At 46.8% G+C, this 15,864-nt stretch overlaps 1 protein-coding gene and 1 pseudogene across 1 annotated transcript; both read left to right on the top strand.

The window, feature by feature from the left end:
- Positions 1-346: 346 nt before the first annotated feature.
- On the top strand, positions 347-2,613 carry LOC117190988 (RNA polymerase II-associated protein 3-like). The gene is made up of 6 exons (XM_033395969.1): positions 347-559; positions 626-906; positions 965-1,173; positions 1,263-1,966; positions 2,029-2,314; positions 2,374-2,613. Exons 1-6 carry the CDS (start codon positions 407-409, stop codon positions 2,463-2,465), a joined length of 1,725 nt encoding a protein of 574 aa, XP_033251860.1. The 5' UTR covers positions 347-406; the 3' UTR covers positions 2,466-2,613.
- A 977-nt stretch (positions 2,614-3,590) lies between these two features.
- On the top strand, positions 3,591-15,681 carry LOC117190456 (annotated as a pseudogene).
- The last annotated feature ends 183 nt before the right edge of the window (positions 15,682-15,864 follow it).

Below are 15,864 nucleotides of genomic sequence, written 5' to 3'. Positions count from 1 at the left end.
GCACAAAGGCCTACATATACACGCATCATGTCTTCAAATACCAGCAACATTGCGACTGTTTTTTTTGTTGAACTATTTTGTTTAAACCTTGTTTTAGTCAAAATACAATAAAAGCAAGGACTAAAAACTAACCAATTGTGTAGAAAATTGATTCATTAATCGGTTAAAGTTATGTGGGCATGGCTAAATGTTCTATATAGCTAGTAATATTCAACGGAATATGAAAAACGAGGAATATGTAAAACAGAACTTGAATTCGTCAGTATATTTACGGTATATTTTGAAAATGAGGCGGTATGTTTCGGTATAATTCTGAGGGTCGGACGGTATATTTTATCGATAATCACATTAGCAGCACAAAAATAACAAGACTTTTTAAGAATTAGAAAAAGAAAAATAAATTGAAATGAGCGCAGAAAAGGCCTTTGAAATGCAACGCCAGGTGCGTCAGAATGCCAAGGAGTTACAAAGTTCGTTGAAAGATCTGTACTCATGGGAGAAGGACATCAAGAACAAAGAAATGGAACTGAAGAAGGCGCCCGCCGCTGCCGCCAATACTGTAAGCTCAAATGTGCAGACTCACATGCATGTTTTTATATTGTTTTCGTATTCTCATTTGTTGCAGAGTATGCCGGTGCGCAGTCATGTGCAAAAAACAGGAAAAACTGAGCACCAGAGGCCCAGTAGTTCAGCGGCCGGTACTCCTACGGAGAAGAAAGATCCGCCCGGGGATCCGGTGGCTCGGCAGCACAAGAAGGCCAACGACATAAAGGACCGCGGCAATAACTATGTGAAGCAGGGGGAATACGACAGAGCCATTGAGGCTTACACAGAAGCCGTTGAGGTTTATCCTTACGATCCCGTCTATTACATTAATAGAGCCCTGTGCTACATTAAGCAGGAGCGGTAAGATGGGGTCATGGGGTGTAGAATGTTCCAGCAATAACCAATTTCATTGCGACAGCTTTGACAGTTGCGTGGATGATTGTGAGGCTGCCATTAGCCTAGACAAGCTCTGCGTGAAGGCCTACTACCGACGGATGCAGGCGAATGAATCGCGTGGTAACAATATGGAAGCGCTTAAGGACTGCACAACAGTGCTGGCCCTTGATCCCAAAAACATAGAGGGCAAACAGAGTTTGGCACGCATAAACGAGCGCTTACGTAAAAATGGTAAGAGGGATATGAAATGACATCAAGTACGATATTAATATTATTTTCATTTATTGTTGTTAAATATTGTTCTTCGTATTTCATTCCAGCCACAAAAAACGGTCCCAATTTTAGCGCAGACCGTCCTGACCTAATTGACATATTGCCGATCGAGAAGCCGGTTTACAAACGCTCCAAGAAATCGATGCGTCGAGTGACCATAACAGATATTGTTTCCCCCAGACCCTCCACTGATGAGGCACAGCCTTTACGCATCTCAGACGAAGACATTGACAAAATCTTCAACAGCTATTGCGGTCCATACAAAGAGATTAAAAAAGAAGACTTCCAGGAAAATCAGCCAAACCCAGATCCCCCAACAGCAACGCCGATAGTGGAATCTATTGATTCTGAACCGTCCGCATCATCTGTGAAGAAATCGCCAAACCTTATAAAAGATAAGGCAACTGATGCAAAACCGTCCGCTTCTTCGCTAAAAACATCTCAAAATTCCAACAGTGATACCAAACAGACCCTGCCAGATGCGGTGAAAGAAGCTAAACCGTCGGCTGACCATCCAAAAACATCAACAAATCTGAACAAAGATCCAGTGAACGAAGTGAAACAATTATCACAAAACCCAAGCAAAGATGCTAAAATTTCTAAGGATACGAAAAAAGGTGAACTGATTGATAATAAACCATCAGAAGCTCCTCTAAAGACATCAAAAACTTCAAACAAAGATACAGAAAATGAGCCCGAAATCGAATCTGGCTCAAAGATCAAGACGGTTGGGGGTGCCACTCCAGTGGAGGTAAGACGATTATGTGTGTTTTTTTTCTATGGAAGTGGGTTTAACTTGCAGTATTATTACAGCGAGCATTGCCGCCAGCCCCAGCCGGTACGGCCCAGTTCTACATAACCTGGAAAGAGCTATCTCCAAATCAGAAATATCAGTACTTAAAATCTATAGACATACAAAATCTGTGTTTAATTCTGGGAGCCGGTTTTGATTCGGACACATTCAACGATTTGTTGTGTACCATTCAGGACTTTTACGTGCCTGAAAAAGAGCCCACAACGGCATCTGTCCTACTGGAGATTAGCAAAAATGACGAGTTTCCCATTTTGGCCATGCTCATGTCAGCTAAGGAGAAAAAAAGTACCTTACTTGCTTATGCTTATTTTCTCAATTAATATCTGTTTTTTGTTTCTTCACAGTGGTGTCGTCTATACTAAAACTGCTCAAGAATTGGCCCAAAAAGAATCCACAAGTGTTAGAGAAGCTCTCAAGGGCCTACGGTGTGGATTAAAATATGTAAGAGTTCTAGTTTCAGCGTACTTATTCATATATTTTGATTCAATTGTTTACTCAAAGGAATATAACAAAAATGTACAAATAGAAGTTTCAAAATGTAAAAAAGAAAGCACCGATTAAAGTACTATTCGTTGTTATGGAAATTATATACGCCAGAAATAAATGGGGGTTTCCTCAGCCAGTAAAAGTAAATCACGTGATATTGTAAATGGTATGTAAACGAGCATGTACATATGTACCTCAGAAGTGTGTATATGTTTGCTAATGGATAAAAGACCATTTGGAAAAATATAAAACCATTCTTGGAACAGATCTCTGAGGTCTGCCCTGAATATTGAATAACAAATTGAGTAATACGAATTAGTGTAATTTACATAAATCAGCGTATTAATTCAATCTGCGAGGCGGACTCGCGAAGGAACAACAACTCCATTAAATGATGTTAAGTTGAAAACAGGCGGCGTTGATGGGTTCGGTTCTGTTCTGTTCATCTGCCGCTCACACACACATATGTACACTCGTGCCGTATCGTATTATTACAGCGATGGAGAGGGAGAGTGTATGCTGGTTGTATGGGGTGGGAGGGGTGTGTGTAATTTAAGCCGGCTGCGGGAACAGGGGGAGGGCTAATTGCGTGAGAGCCGACGTTGCAGAAAGCACAGGGGCCGGGTTTTACTTAAGTCCATTGTTGCATCCACTAGTTATAATTTAATTTACATTTTTTCTTAACAAACGCTGGCCTGGCCTGGCTTTGATTTATCAGTTCCTCGAAACGAGAGATCCAAAGAGTGAGAGAGAGAGACTGACTGTCTCTGAGGCGAGAGAGCGGCAGCAGTCGAGCAGAGTTGTCACCCCACTCGGAACCTTAAAAGACGTTACGAATCAAGCCAACAATTTCCTTTAGGTAGAGTAATTAATGAAAATGTAAATGTACATATAAGCAAAATCTCAAATCGATGCAGTCGGCATTCATGAAGATGATTGATCAATTTTTTTGTTTCAATTTTATATATGTCAACAGTGGCAACTCCAAAGCCAAGCTTCATTGAGCAGAGATTCGGTTGTGGAAGTGGAAGAGAGCTTCGGAACAGCTTCGGAGCGCACACGATACATACGATCCGATCAACCACCAGTTGGTGTGGGCACTCCAACGGCAACGTATTATTTAGATAGCTCTAGCGGATCGGGGAAAATAATACAGAAACCGAAATAGAGAAACAAAAAGAGAACAAAATAAAACGCGATCTTAGTTAACATTCGTATCGAGTATACGAAGCGTGAAACAACAGCAGTGACGACACAAACCAAATAGAACTAAAAAAGTGCAACAACAAAATCGTCAAGAATCAAAGTAACGGCAATTCGTGCAAGTGTAAGTGCCTGTGTAGGCTAAGTGTGTGACTGTGTGTATAACTAATTTAAAGGCAGCTTGAGAGCTAAATCTCGCTAAAACTAACGTATTAGGCGAAATACCAGAGAAATACAAAATATACGCCCCGCGCAATGATAACACATAAATATAAGTATATACATATGTACATACGTACATATACTCGTACGAGTATAGAAAGATACCGTTATGTTTGATCAAATTTGAAAAAAAAAGTGCATGGCAATATTCCATCCATTGTGTATGTGAAAAACTAGAAATTACGCAAATAATCTCAGAGAAACAAAACATGTGGAAAAACGACTCAAAGCAAAACCGATTTCACTGCCTCTCGAGCAGGTGTACGAGTAATGGTATTAGTAATCGAATAGCAGTAAAAACACACACGCACACACACAAAACAGACATGCATGGGAGAGCTGGCTCTCCATTTTTGTTTTTTGTGGCCGAAAAATCTTGTCAGATGAGCAAAGAATCAGGAAAACAATAGACCTTCCTCCCACAGCCCGGCTGGAAAAATATGCAATAGTGCCGCCTAATATAAGCCCTTCCCTTCCATTCGGTCAGTGATCAATAGCTGTGTCGTCGGCGTATCCAAAGAATGCGGCAGAAATAGAGGTGTTGTTTTTCCCATATATTGTTCGTGGGCTGTCTCGTATTGCCCCTCGGGGGCCTGCACATCTTCATCTTCATCTTCGATGCGATTGATGTTTGTTTTTGGCGCTTATCTCAATTACGAGTGTGTGCTGTCCGGCCCAGACAAGACATTGAGTCCGGATTCCTATGATCTTGGCCAGTTTCAGTTTGCTAACTTGGTTAGCGGTTGCGCTCTTTTGTTGTGTTGTTGTGTTCTGTGCGCTCTTGTCTGTGCGCGCCGCCTCATCGCTTGGATTGGATGGATTGGACGGACGCTAAAACAAAAATAAAATAAAAGTAAAACGTGTCTGTCCCATAGCCCAAAAAGACGCTCAAAAGCAGCATCAGCAGCAGCAACAACAACAAAGCTACCGCTAAAATCAGCAAAGAGATAAAAGTCAACCGGTTGGTTGAGTTTCAGGCACCGCAACAGCAACAGCAACAGCAGCGGCTCCGGCTCCAGTTCCCGCTCCCGCTCTAACCCCACACCCACCTCCCCGCACCACACTTCACCCGACGTACACGTAAAAGCTGAGAAAATAAGGCCAGCTTCAGGGGCCAAAGCTTTTGATACGCTTGCAGATCCATCGTTCTTCTGTGATATATCGATTTTGATTGAGTTCTACACAACTACAAATAAAGATACGAGTACGAAACAACAAAGCTGTTGTCACAGATAATTTCTCGATTTGTTCTATATGATATAGTGTTGTTTATGCCGAAAATCGAATGATTTGTACAGAGTGTTAAGCAGATACAGATGTGGGACCTTCTTAGCTTCTGGTCACAATCGTTATACTTTCTGTAAGGGTATACACATACCGTTCACACATACACGCACACACTCACACGTAGATAAATCAAGATACTTATAAATAACAATCTAGACGAAGATACAGATACAGATACAGAAGATGATGATCGGGGTGGAGTGGACCTCCTCTGAAGCTCAAAAATCTGTTTAGCATAGTTTATTTTTTGCTAATCGACGGAGAGTGGTGTGGTCCACATGAATGTGGGGGTGGGGACGGGGGCTGGCCTTAGAGTTTAGATCCGTTAAGCTACGTCTGGAAAGATGCTAAATACGAATATGTGATCAAACAAATAACAAATGGAATATTCCGTTCCCTACACGAAACGCAGACTTTCTTTTCGGCCACACGTCGGATGAACAATCTTAATGAATCATCGAAACCACAATTTAGCTGGAGAACGTTAATGGGAGATTACATTAATATTCCAATCTATCGATTCAATTAATATTTAATTCGATTATGGCAATCTATTGAGTTTTTTTTTAACATAATGAACTCTCCGAGAGCCATATGTTTCGAATCGAGTCTTGTGAAATATCTTTCTGGGATCCATTACCCCCTGACTCGCTATTTGGCAAATTGTTTAGCCACCACCCGCTAATTCGATTGATAATTGTCTGTGGCTGCTGCTGTTGACGAGTTGGCAGACACGTTTGATGTCTTAACTTCATCTGGGGGCTGGAATCAAAGTCATGGGACTGCTGCTAGCACTTCTGGTCTTGTAATTGACTTGTTGGCAGAAGTAATCCCCATCCCAAACTAGCACCAAACTAAAAAAAAAACAAAAAATGTATATATTTGTATATATTTATAACTCAATTTGATTGCTGCCTGCCTGGCCTGCCCTGCGCGTAAGTGCAATTGGCTTTGGCTTTTGCTTTGGCATTTTCATTTCGTGTTTTATACTTTGCACGCCATTTGAGAGCGACGCAGGGGATGTCATATTGCAGTTGTTGCTACAGCGGCTGCTGTGAATGTTTTGAAATGCTAATAAAACGCTAAATGCCTCGGCCAAATAGCGATTCAAATGCGAAAGCCAATGTCTTAGCGCTGGCTCAAGGATGAGACCACGCCGCTATTGTGTGCTATTGATATGGTGCGAGATATGTTTGCCTCTAAGGCCTGGCCGCACCATATGATGGCGCCTCCGACTTCCGACTTAATGACGGAAACAACAATCAATAGCCATCGACCGACAGACCGACCAGTGACTACAGGTTTCATCAAGTGAAACTCTTGTCATGACAAGACTCGACTCTGCTTTCGGTTGGTTTATTATACCCGATACTCAAAATGAGTATTGGGGTATATTAGATTTGTGGTAAAAGTGGATGTGTGTAACGTCCAGAAGGAATCGTTTCCGACCCCATAAAGTATATATATTCTTGATCAGCATCAATAGCCGAGTTGCTGCGGACACCGCAACTCTACAGTTATACCCGATACTAAGTCAGTATGGCTCTCCTCCGGCAGACGCCGCTAATATTAAACGACACGACAAAGAGTGCGTGCGAGATAGACAGAAAATCAGTCTGAGCGTGACGTCGGGCGCTGCGTAGCCAGTGCAAATTGATTTGTTCCTTTTGGGTATAAAAATGATCCGATCTGATCCAGATTCAGCAGTCTGATAGATATGGTCATTATCTATGATTCTGCGTTTTTAGTTTTCTCGAATCTGCAATATTGTGGATGCAATATTCGTCCTTTGTGGAGGCGGAAGGGGGTGGGGCGAAATTCTGAGATATACGTTTTATAGTGAGATCTAACAGAAGTGCGGATACCAAATTTGGTTACTCTAGCTTTAATAGTCTCTGAGATTTGTGGATGCCCCAGATTTTCGTCCTTTGCGGGGGCGGAAGGGGGTGTGGCGAAATTTGGACACGAAACGGTCAAGGTCCGATATTCTGAGATCCTTGAACTCATATTTTACACTCTAGAACATATCGTCGTCCTCTACGATTCTGCGTTTTTGGCTTTATCGTATCTTTAAAAATGTGGATGCCACAGATTTTCGTCCTTTGTGGGGGCGGAAGTGGGCGGGGTGAAGTTTTGAAATATTTTTGTAGCAGTGACATATCACAGAAGTCTGGATCCAAAACATCGTTGCTCTAGCTCTTATAGTCTTTGAGCACTAGGCGCTGAAGGGGACGGACGGACGGACGGACGGACGGACGGACGGACGGACAGACGGACAGACAGACAGGGCTCAATCGACTCGGCTATTGATGCTGATCAAGAATCGATTCCTTCTGGACGTTACACACATCCATTTTTACCACAAATCTAATATACCCCAATACTCATTTTGAGTATCGGGTATAATCATTGCGACAAAACAACAATGAGAAGACGTAACAGTCGAGCAAGAAGCCAGTCAGTTCGGGTATTCCTCTTCGGACTACGAGATTCCCGAGTATCTCAGAGACTATCAAAGACTCAATTATGGCTCGAATAGTTACTCAATCGGGAATGTTTGGCGAATGAACAGATACCCTATTGGGAAACAGAAGTCTGTATTTCAAACCGCTTCTAGCAGTCTCCGATCTCTCGTTAAACATCAACAAGTCATTTATTTTCATGCAATTAAGGCAGAGCAGAGGCCAAAAAGTAAAAGAAACTCTTCAATAGGCATCCCTCATTTCGTGAAAAATATTAATTTGAATTTGAGTTTGAATTTGGGGTTTTATTGGCATTAAGTATGTGTGCGGCACAAATTAATTGAATACTATTTTTATTGCATACTTAAGAGCATCGGAGCGCTAAATGCCAAGGCAAATGCCAAGCATTCAGTAAATACCTTTCTTTTATATTTGATGCCGGTGCCATTATTCATTTGTTTATTAAATGTCGTTAGAAGTGGAGTGAAGCCACGTGTCGGCGGGTATGGGATGCAAATTAGTTGGGGCTGCACAGCATATATCCATAATCGCGGAATTATATTATTATTTTGTGACCCGACCCCCACTTAGAGCTGATAAATCTGCTGCCGCCCCAGACATCGCGCAAGTTTCAGTTGGAAGCGCGATTCATTTATCTTTATCTAAGGTGTGTGTGTGTGTGTGTGTGTGTGTGTGTTTGTTTCTTTTTTGCGTTGTACTCAACCCAGGCTTGGAAAAAGATATCACAAGATATGTGTTTGTATGTATGTATGTGCATATGTGGCGGAATTTGGGACGTCATTTAGCAGAGCTTATCGCCAGACAGCAATAAGCTAAAACAACATATTCGAAACGTACACAGCATAAAAATAGCCTACTCCTATTAATATTTGCCAAGAAAAACCCATTCCATTTTCCTGGGAACTGACTGGGAAATACTAGTCAAACCGCTTCTCTTGTCTTGAGTTGCCTTCGGGGTTGGGTTGGGGCTTGTCTCTTCTGCTGAATTGATACGATACGGTACCGTACGATACGATACTTCCAGCAAAGCGGAGCTTGTAATTTAAGGTGGCCCTAGTTTACACTGTTCCCATTGTTCCCATTTCCATTTGCAGATCATGCTGTAGCCACATGGACATATGAGGATGCGATGCTTCTGAAGTTACTTGAACATGGATTTTGATTTCTCGGATTTTTGTAAGTATACAAATTCGATTACCAAGGATAACAAAAATCAAATACAAATGGGGTCCTTGCTGGTGGCTCCATTGAAGGCTGGCCCCGCCCCTTGTCATTGACAACAAAAGTGGCCGCCGAAAATAGACAACCGGGGGAAGACAGTCTGGGGAAATATGATACCCGGATTCGTTGAATATTAGTATTTCCATACGATTTCCCTGCGACAGGGAACGGGCGGGGCAGGGAATTTGCATGCCACTTCTGTGCGGCACGAAACGAGCAAACTTGTTTGATCAATAATAATCCGCCGCCTCGCAGGACTCGAATATTTGCACATTACATTTGATGTTGCCGTTAGTCCTCAGATATGTTCTGTCCACGCTCGACGTGACCAAAAAAAAACACAGAGATAGAAGAGAAAACCCATAATAATACTCGTACAAATCAAATAAAACTCGTAATTATAAAACCGAACATAAGAGTGGTGTGAAAACAGAGTTTTTCAGTGTGATTGTGGATGGCACTGTCAATGCATTTGTGCAAATAAAATATTATTTGTTTGCCATCAAAGAATACAATTGCATAAACAAAACGATTTAATTATACTTGATGCTCGACTGCGGCTGTTTCTTTCATTTGCCTTTTGCTTTGTAGCAAATGTTTGTCTGTTTTGATGCTACCTCTAGTCATACGAGTAGTCTGGTATTTTCATGGATACACTACACATGTACGAGTACACTCGGAAAAAAATGGCATTGTAACAAGAAGAACATCCATCCATATTATTATTGAAAGATTAAATCCTAGCTCAATTCTTTTCATATTAATTTCAGGGTGTTTTTCTCTGGGTGTACAAATATCATTAGTTGTTGGAAAAACCATGTCCAAGAACCATTCCTAATGGGAGAAAACGTGTTTGTTGCGAAGAACTACTCCACAAGCTGTAGTTTTATTAATTTTTTCATTAATAGATCATAGAATACTACATATATAGCTGGAACTATGGGAACCATCAATCTGCTAGGGTATTCCTTAATTCATTCTATTTTTCGTAATTTCGATTTGATTATTTTAATTTTTACTTTCGTTTGCTGTTTTTATTATTATTATACCGATTGGTAGGCCGGGCTTTATTTATTTATTATTTCTAAATGTACTTAGAGGCATGGCATGGAGGTAGAGGGGCCCCTGCCCCTCCTCCGTTTTCCGATGCATTTTCACTGCTCAGCGAAGAGTGAAGAGTGCATCAACCGCCTGCTCGCTCAAACGTGCGTTAGATAATTGTTTTCAGAGATGCAGCGGCAGCATTTGCTGAATAACTTACACAAAAACAAAAAACTCAACAAAAAAATTAATTTGTTTCCATGGATGCTGCCCCCGCCGCCTCCGCCGCCGTCGTAGCGGCTGCTGCCTGCCTGCTGCTCCCAACTTGGCCATCAGTGCAGATCGTTAGGGCCAAGCAACGAGAGCTGAGAGCGCTCAGATAAAAAAATATATTTAATATACGAGTATAGCCCCAAAGAAAGCAGCCGGCCCAAAAATAGCTATGGACTATCCCAAGGCGCTGAATGGTAATGGTAATGGTAATATGCTGGTTCTTAGCCATCTGCATATTTCTGCATAAATTACACAACAAATTTATTTGGCACGTCAACGGAGTCCAATTACTCCTTGGGTTTTCATATCGATCAAACAGACCGGGAATTACCAGGCCCTGTCTGTTTGTCTGTCGGGCGGTCTTCTTATCGTAAAGCAACGAATTTTGTATTCATTTAATTGGAATTACTATCTGTGCTGTGGTTTACGCCCCTCCCACACGAGCAAATAGTGCGATATTTGAATGCCAACTGAAATCAAAAATTCTAATCTATATCGCCTTGTTCCTGCAGCTCGGCAAGACCTACTGGATGGGATCGACAACTATGCCCTGGACCTGTTCATGCAGGTCACGGCCGGAGTGGGTGGCCTCGAGGACAGCAGCGCCCAGCATGGAGGCAATGACGTTCTCGCGGCAGCTGCCGCCAGCAAAATGGAATCGCCCCACACACCGCCCATCAGCCTGAGCAGCACGCCCCATGTCCATGGCCATCTGCCGGAGAGTCCGCCAGACTCGGGCTCTGAGCCCGCCTACAGTCCGCTGAACGAGACGCATGGCTTGGGGCTGCTGCCGGGGCGCGGGGACCTCATCTACTCGAATCTGGGACCAATGGGGCATTCGCAGGCGGGCAGCATGCTGCAGACAGACATGCAGTACGTGTCGCATCAGCAGCAGCAACAGCAACAGCAGCAGCAGCAACAGCAACAGCAGCAGCAGCAACAGCAGCAGCAGATGAACGTCGTGGGACATAACTTTGCACCGCCGCAGGTGGATGTGAGGATCAAGCACGAGGCAGGGCTGATCATGAATCCCAGCAGCCTGCTGTGCCAGCCACTCAACGAGCAGCAGATAATGCAGCATCTACACAATCAATTGCAGCAGCATCGGGTGCAAGTGCAGCCACATCCGGAAATGGTCCAGGAGCAAATGATCTACCAGCACTACGACAACGGGCCAGGGCCAGGACCTGAGCCGGGACCAGGTCCGGGTATTTACGGTGCTGGCAGCTACCAGAATCTCTCCACCTGCACGTTGACCTCCTCGCTGGGACTCGGCGACCGGGTGCAGGTGATTGGGACCAGCCAGCTATCGCTGAACCGCACCTCGGCCCCCTCCACGCCCGTGCACTCGCTGTCCCGTAAGCGGAAGATGTCCACGACGCTGGATTGCGCGGAGTTCTCGCCCACGGCCAAGGTGGACGCGGGCCTGGTGATGAGTCCCCTGCGCGCCTCGCACCACTCCTTGACCGCGCCCCACAGCCAGAGCAACAGCAACAGCCACGAGGCCGGCAACGGGAGCGTCAGTGACCTGGCCAAGACACCTGCCCACTCACACTGCTCCGCCTCGGTGTCGCCGGCCCTGTCCGGCATCCACTCGCAGGCGGACAACAGCCTGGACGGACAGTCGAGCCCCGCGGCGGCAGGCTCTGGCTCTTGGTCGGGCAGCGAGGCGGGGGACACCGCCCAAACGCAGTGCATCCGCTTCAATGCCTTCCAGCCGGAGAACTGGCACAAGCTGTTCGACCAGAGCCTGCAGGAGCTGTCCGTGATCTACTACCGCGTCGATGCGGACAAGGGATTCAACTTCAGCGTCTCGGACGACGCGTACGTGTGCCAGAAGAAGAACCACTTTCAGGTTACTTGCCATGCCCGACTCCAGGGCGATGCCAAATTTGTGAAGACCCCGTCCGGCTTTGAGAAAATCAAATCCTTTCACTTGCATTTCTACGGCGTCAAGTTCGAGGCGCCCAACCAGACCATCCGCGTGGAGCAGAGCCAGTCGGACCGATCCAAGAAGCCATTCTATCCAGTTCCGTGAGTAGCAAAAATATACAAATACACGAGTACGTCTGTTAACCCCTTCTCCATCTCCAGGATCGATCTCCAGAAGCATATCGTTAGCAAGATCACCGTTGGCCGCCTGCACTTCTCCGAGACGACCAACAACAACATGCGCAAGAAGGGGCGCCCTAATCCGGAGCAGCGCTTCTTCCAGCTGGTGGTGGGCCTCCATGTGCACACTATTTCCGGGAACTTCCCTGTGATGAGCCATGGCAGCGAGCGGATCATCGTGCGCGCCTCCAACCCCAGCCAATTCGAGTCCGACGTGGACCTGTGCTGGCAGCGCGGCCTCACCCAGGAGTCCATCTTCCATGTGGGCCGCGTGGGCATCAACACGGACCGTCCGGACGAAAGTCTTGTGGTGCATGGCAACCTGAAGGTCTCCGGCCACATTGTCCAGCCCAGCGACAGTCGAGCCAAGCAAGAGATCGGGGAGCTGGACACCTCGGTGCAGCTGCGCAACCTCCAGAAGATACGCATCGTCCGCTACCGCTACGAGCCCGAGTTCGCCCTTCACTCGGGCCTGAGGCGACAGAGCGACACGCGGGAGATTGTCGACACTGGCGTCATTGCCCAGGAGGTACGCGAGGTGATCCCGGATGCGGTGCAAGAGGCTGGCAGCGTTGTCCTGCCCAATGGCGATGTCATCGAGAACTTTCTGCTGGTCAACAAGGTGAGATCCATCTAAGCTCTCAATGCAAAACGAGACTCCATTCTCTTGACTCCTTTGATAGGACCGCATCCTCATGGAGAACATTGGGGCCGTCAAGGAGCTGTGCAAGGTCACCGGCTCCCTGGAGACGCGCATCGAGCATCTGGAGCGGGCCAACAACAGCCACAACAGCCACCAACTGCGTGCCAAGGACCTGCTGGAGCCGCGTTGTCTGCTGCCGGACAGAGGGGCCCTCAAGTCCTACATCAGTCGGCGGGATGGCTACGAGATCTGCTCCAGCCGCTCCCTGCAGATTGGCATCTTTGTGCTGATCATCGTGATGGCAGCCTGGTAGGAGAGAAGTCTCCGCACAATTTACACCCCACCTAATCCCGATATTCCCTGTTCCGATTCCCATTGCAGCCTGGCTGCTGTGTCCACGCTGTACTTTGTGGAGCACAACAAGCAGCAGCAGCTGGACGGTTACCAGCTCTTTGGCAACAGTCACATTTTCCGCACGGACACGCCCATGCACCTGAGCGAGGAGGATAGGCACTACTTTCAGCACAGCCTGCACACACTCTTCAAGAACAAGACGCACGTGGCCTGGCCCAGTCTGATGTACGCCACGAGTACATCCCGACCACCCGCCTCTGCCTTGGTCCCACGCCCCGGGGAAGATGAGGCCGAGGAGCAGGCCGCCGTTAAGACCAAGCCGCAGGTGAACCTCCAGCAACAGCAGCAACAGCAGTCCCTGAAACACAGTCGCATCACGACATCGGCGCCGAGGTTCAGCAACAAGACCATCAGCAGCAAGAAGACCAAGTGGCCGCTGTCCCAAGAGGTTCTGCGGCAGGCGGCCAGTCAGAAGGCGCTCCAGGCTGTGCACGGTGTACGGGGAGGGGCACCGCCTCCAGCCGGCGCCAATGAAACGAGCGCCCCCTCATCCTCATCCGAAAAGCCCACACAGTCGTCCCAGAGCCAGTCGCAAGCCATTTCCCTGCCCCAAGACTTTGAGAATAACTCCATAGACATTGATGCGCAGCAGCAGCAGTTGGTGGGGGGGAAGCAGCCTTTGTCGGCCCTAAAGCTGGACGAGCACATTGTGGTAGTGGGAACCATTGCCAGTACCACTTCGGAGGGAGCAGAGGGAGCATCCCACTCGTCGGATGTCGGGGGACCGTCGGTCAGGCCATCCGCAAGCTGAACACTGGGGACGCGGTCATCTACAATGTGTACAAGACGGTGTCACCACCCACGGCGAACCTGGCGCTTACCACCAACAAGGTCAGCACCGAACCGGCCCAGAGCACTCTCTCCCAGGCCCTGGACGCGCCACCCCCGGCGGCGCTTCCTGTCCACAAAAGCAGCGGTGGGCATGAAAATCCCGATGCCCTCGACCTGCAGAATCTAAGCAACACCAACGAGTCTGTAGACAATCCCATCTCAGCGCTCTTTGGATTTGTGTTCCCGGAAACGGGCCTGAGGGACTCCAGCGTGGGCAGGCGGTCGGCCAATCAGCGCAGTTTGGACTGGATCGTGCATAAGACCCTGAAGACGGGGCTCTTTGGCCAGCCGGCGGAATGCACTGGCGATGAGTCAGTCAGCGATAATTGCCAGGTAACGCAAGAAGCCTTTACTTAAACGGTTACACCTTCCATTCGCCCATCCACAGTCCGTTTGCTTTGAGGAACTGCCGTCGTCGAAAACACAGCCGGATAACGTAGATGCCAATGTCAGGGAGCAGCATGTGGAGGATGATCTTCAGTCCGACGAGCAGGAGCAGGATCACGACGTACTAGCCTCACAACCAGCGTTGTCGGCCAGCAACGAGACTACCTTTGTCCAGGGAGAGAGCTCCCACAACACGGATGCCCAGGCCAAGAACGCAGATACACAGGCAGCACCGATCGAAAACCAGAGCCTGGGCCAGGGCACACCATTAGAGCAGCTGCCAAGGCCAGAGGTTGACCACCCTCCCATTCAGTTGGATTGCTGGAGCGTCACCAGCTGCGTCCTGGCCGCCCAATACAACAGCACTATCGACATAGAGAAGTTCTGTCCCAGTGCGGGCAGCTCCCTGAACGTTAGCTACATAGTCCCAGTGTCGCGTTATCTCCAGGCCAGCAATCTGGAGCTACATTTCAAGTGAGTCGCTACAGAGTCACAGCCAGACGAAGAGCCAAAGTACATAGTTTTCTTCTCCTCGACAGCTCGAACAAGCCACTGCAGTGGTCCATCTGCATTGAAGAGGACCAGGCCAAGGCCAATGCGAACGCAAATGCCCAACTCAACGAGGACGATGAGGTTCCTCCCAGCAGTGGAGTGAAAATCCTCAAGCAGCTGGGCAACAACAAACTGATCCTGGCCCTCGACATGCCCGAGCACGGCTACTTATTGCGCGACTTTATGCTGCGCGCTAGCCACGATCTGGAGCAGGTGAGTGCTGGGCAGATATTCAAGAACCACTTCAGGACCTCATTCAAACCGATAATTTTTTGTTTGCAGCAAAAACTATGCGATGATAGCGCTCACCTGGCGAACCCTATACTCCAGTACAACTTTAGAATCGTAAGAGATTGTGATTAGTTTACAATTTAATTTATGGCACGGATTGAATCTTAATCTGAATCTCCAGAAATGCATATATATACCATATACGAGTAAAATATGTTCAAGCGGCATGCGACATGCTGCATTGTCAAGGCACCAAAATGGAACACTTTTTATTTTTTATTTTTTTTTTTTTTTAGGGTTGAAGTTACCAAGCTACCCGTGAGTAGCGTGGGATTATTTGGCCGCCCGCCTTTTGAAGGTGGAAATTGCCAAGTCAAAGAATAGAAGATGTTGGAGTACTGTTTATAGCTTTACATCAATTTCGTCGATGAAGTCAATTAGTGTTTGGT

This window comes from Drosophila miranda, assembly GCF_003369915.1.
Source record: "Drosophila miranda strain MSH22 chromosome Y unlocalized genomic scaffold, D.miranda_PacBio2.1 Contig_Y1_pilon, whole genome shotgun sequence".
NCBI lineage: Eukaryota > Metazoa > Arthropoda > Insecta > Diptera > Drosophilidae > Drosophila > Drosophila miranda.
The sequence above is the reverse complement of the archived record's forward strand: the minus strand, read 5'-3'. Positions and strand labels throughout refer to the sequence as shown.

Excerpts from the sequence above, each read along its gene's own strand:
- LOC117190988 (XM_033395969.1), top strand. The coding sequence starts at position 407 with ATGAGCGCAGAAAAGGCCTTTGAAATGCAACGCCAGGTGCGTCAGAAT. Across the intron at positions 560-625 it reads CCGCCGCTGCCGCCAATACT|AGTATGCCGGTGCGCAGTCA; the intron begins GTAAGCTCAAAT and ends CATTTGTTGCAG. Across the intron at positions 1,967-2,028 it reads GGGGTGCCACTCCAGTGGAG|CGAGCATTGCCGCCAGCCCC; the intron begins GTAAGACGATTA and ends GTATTATTACAG.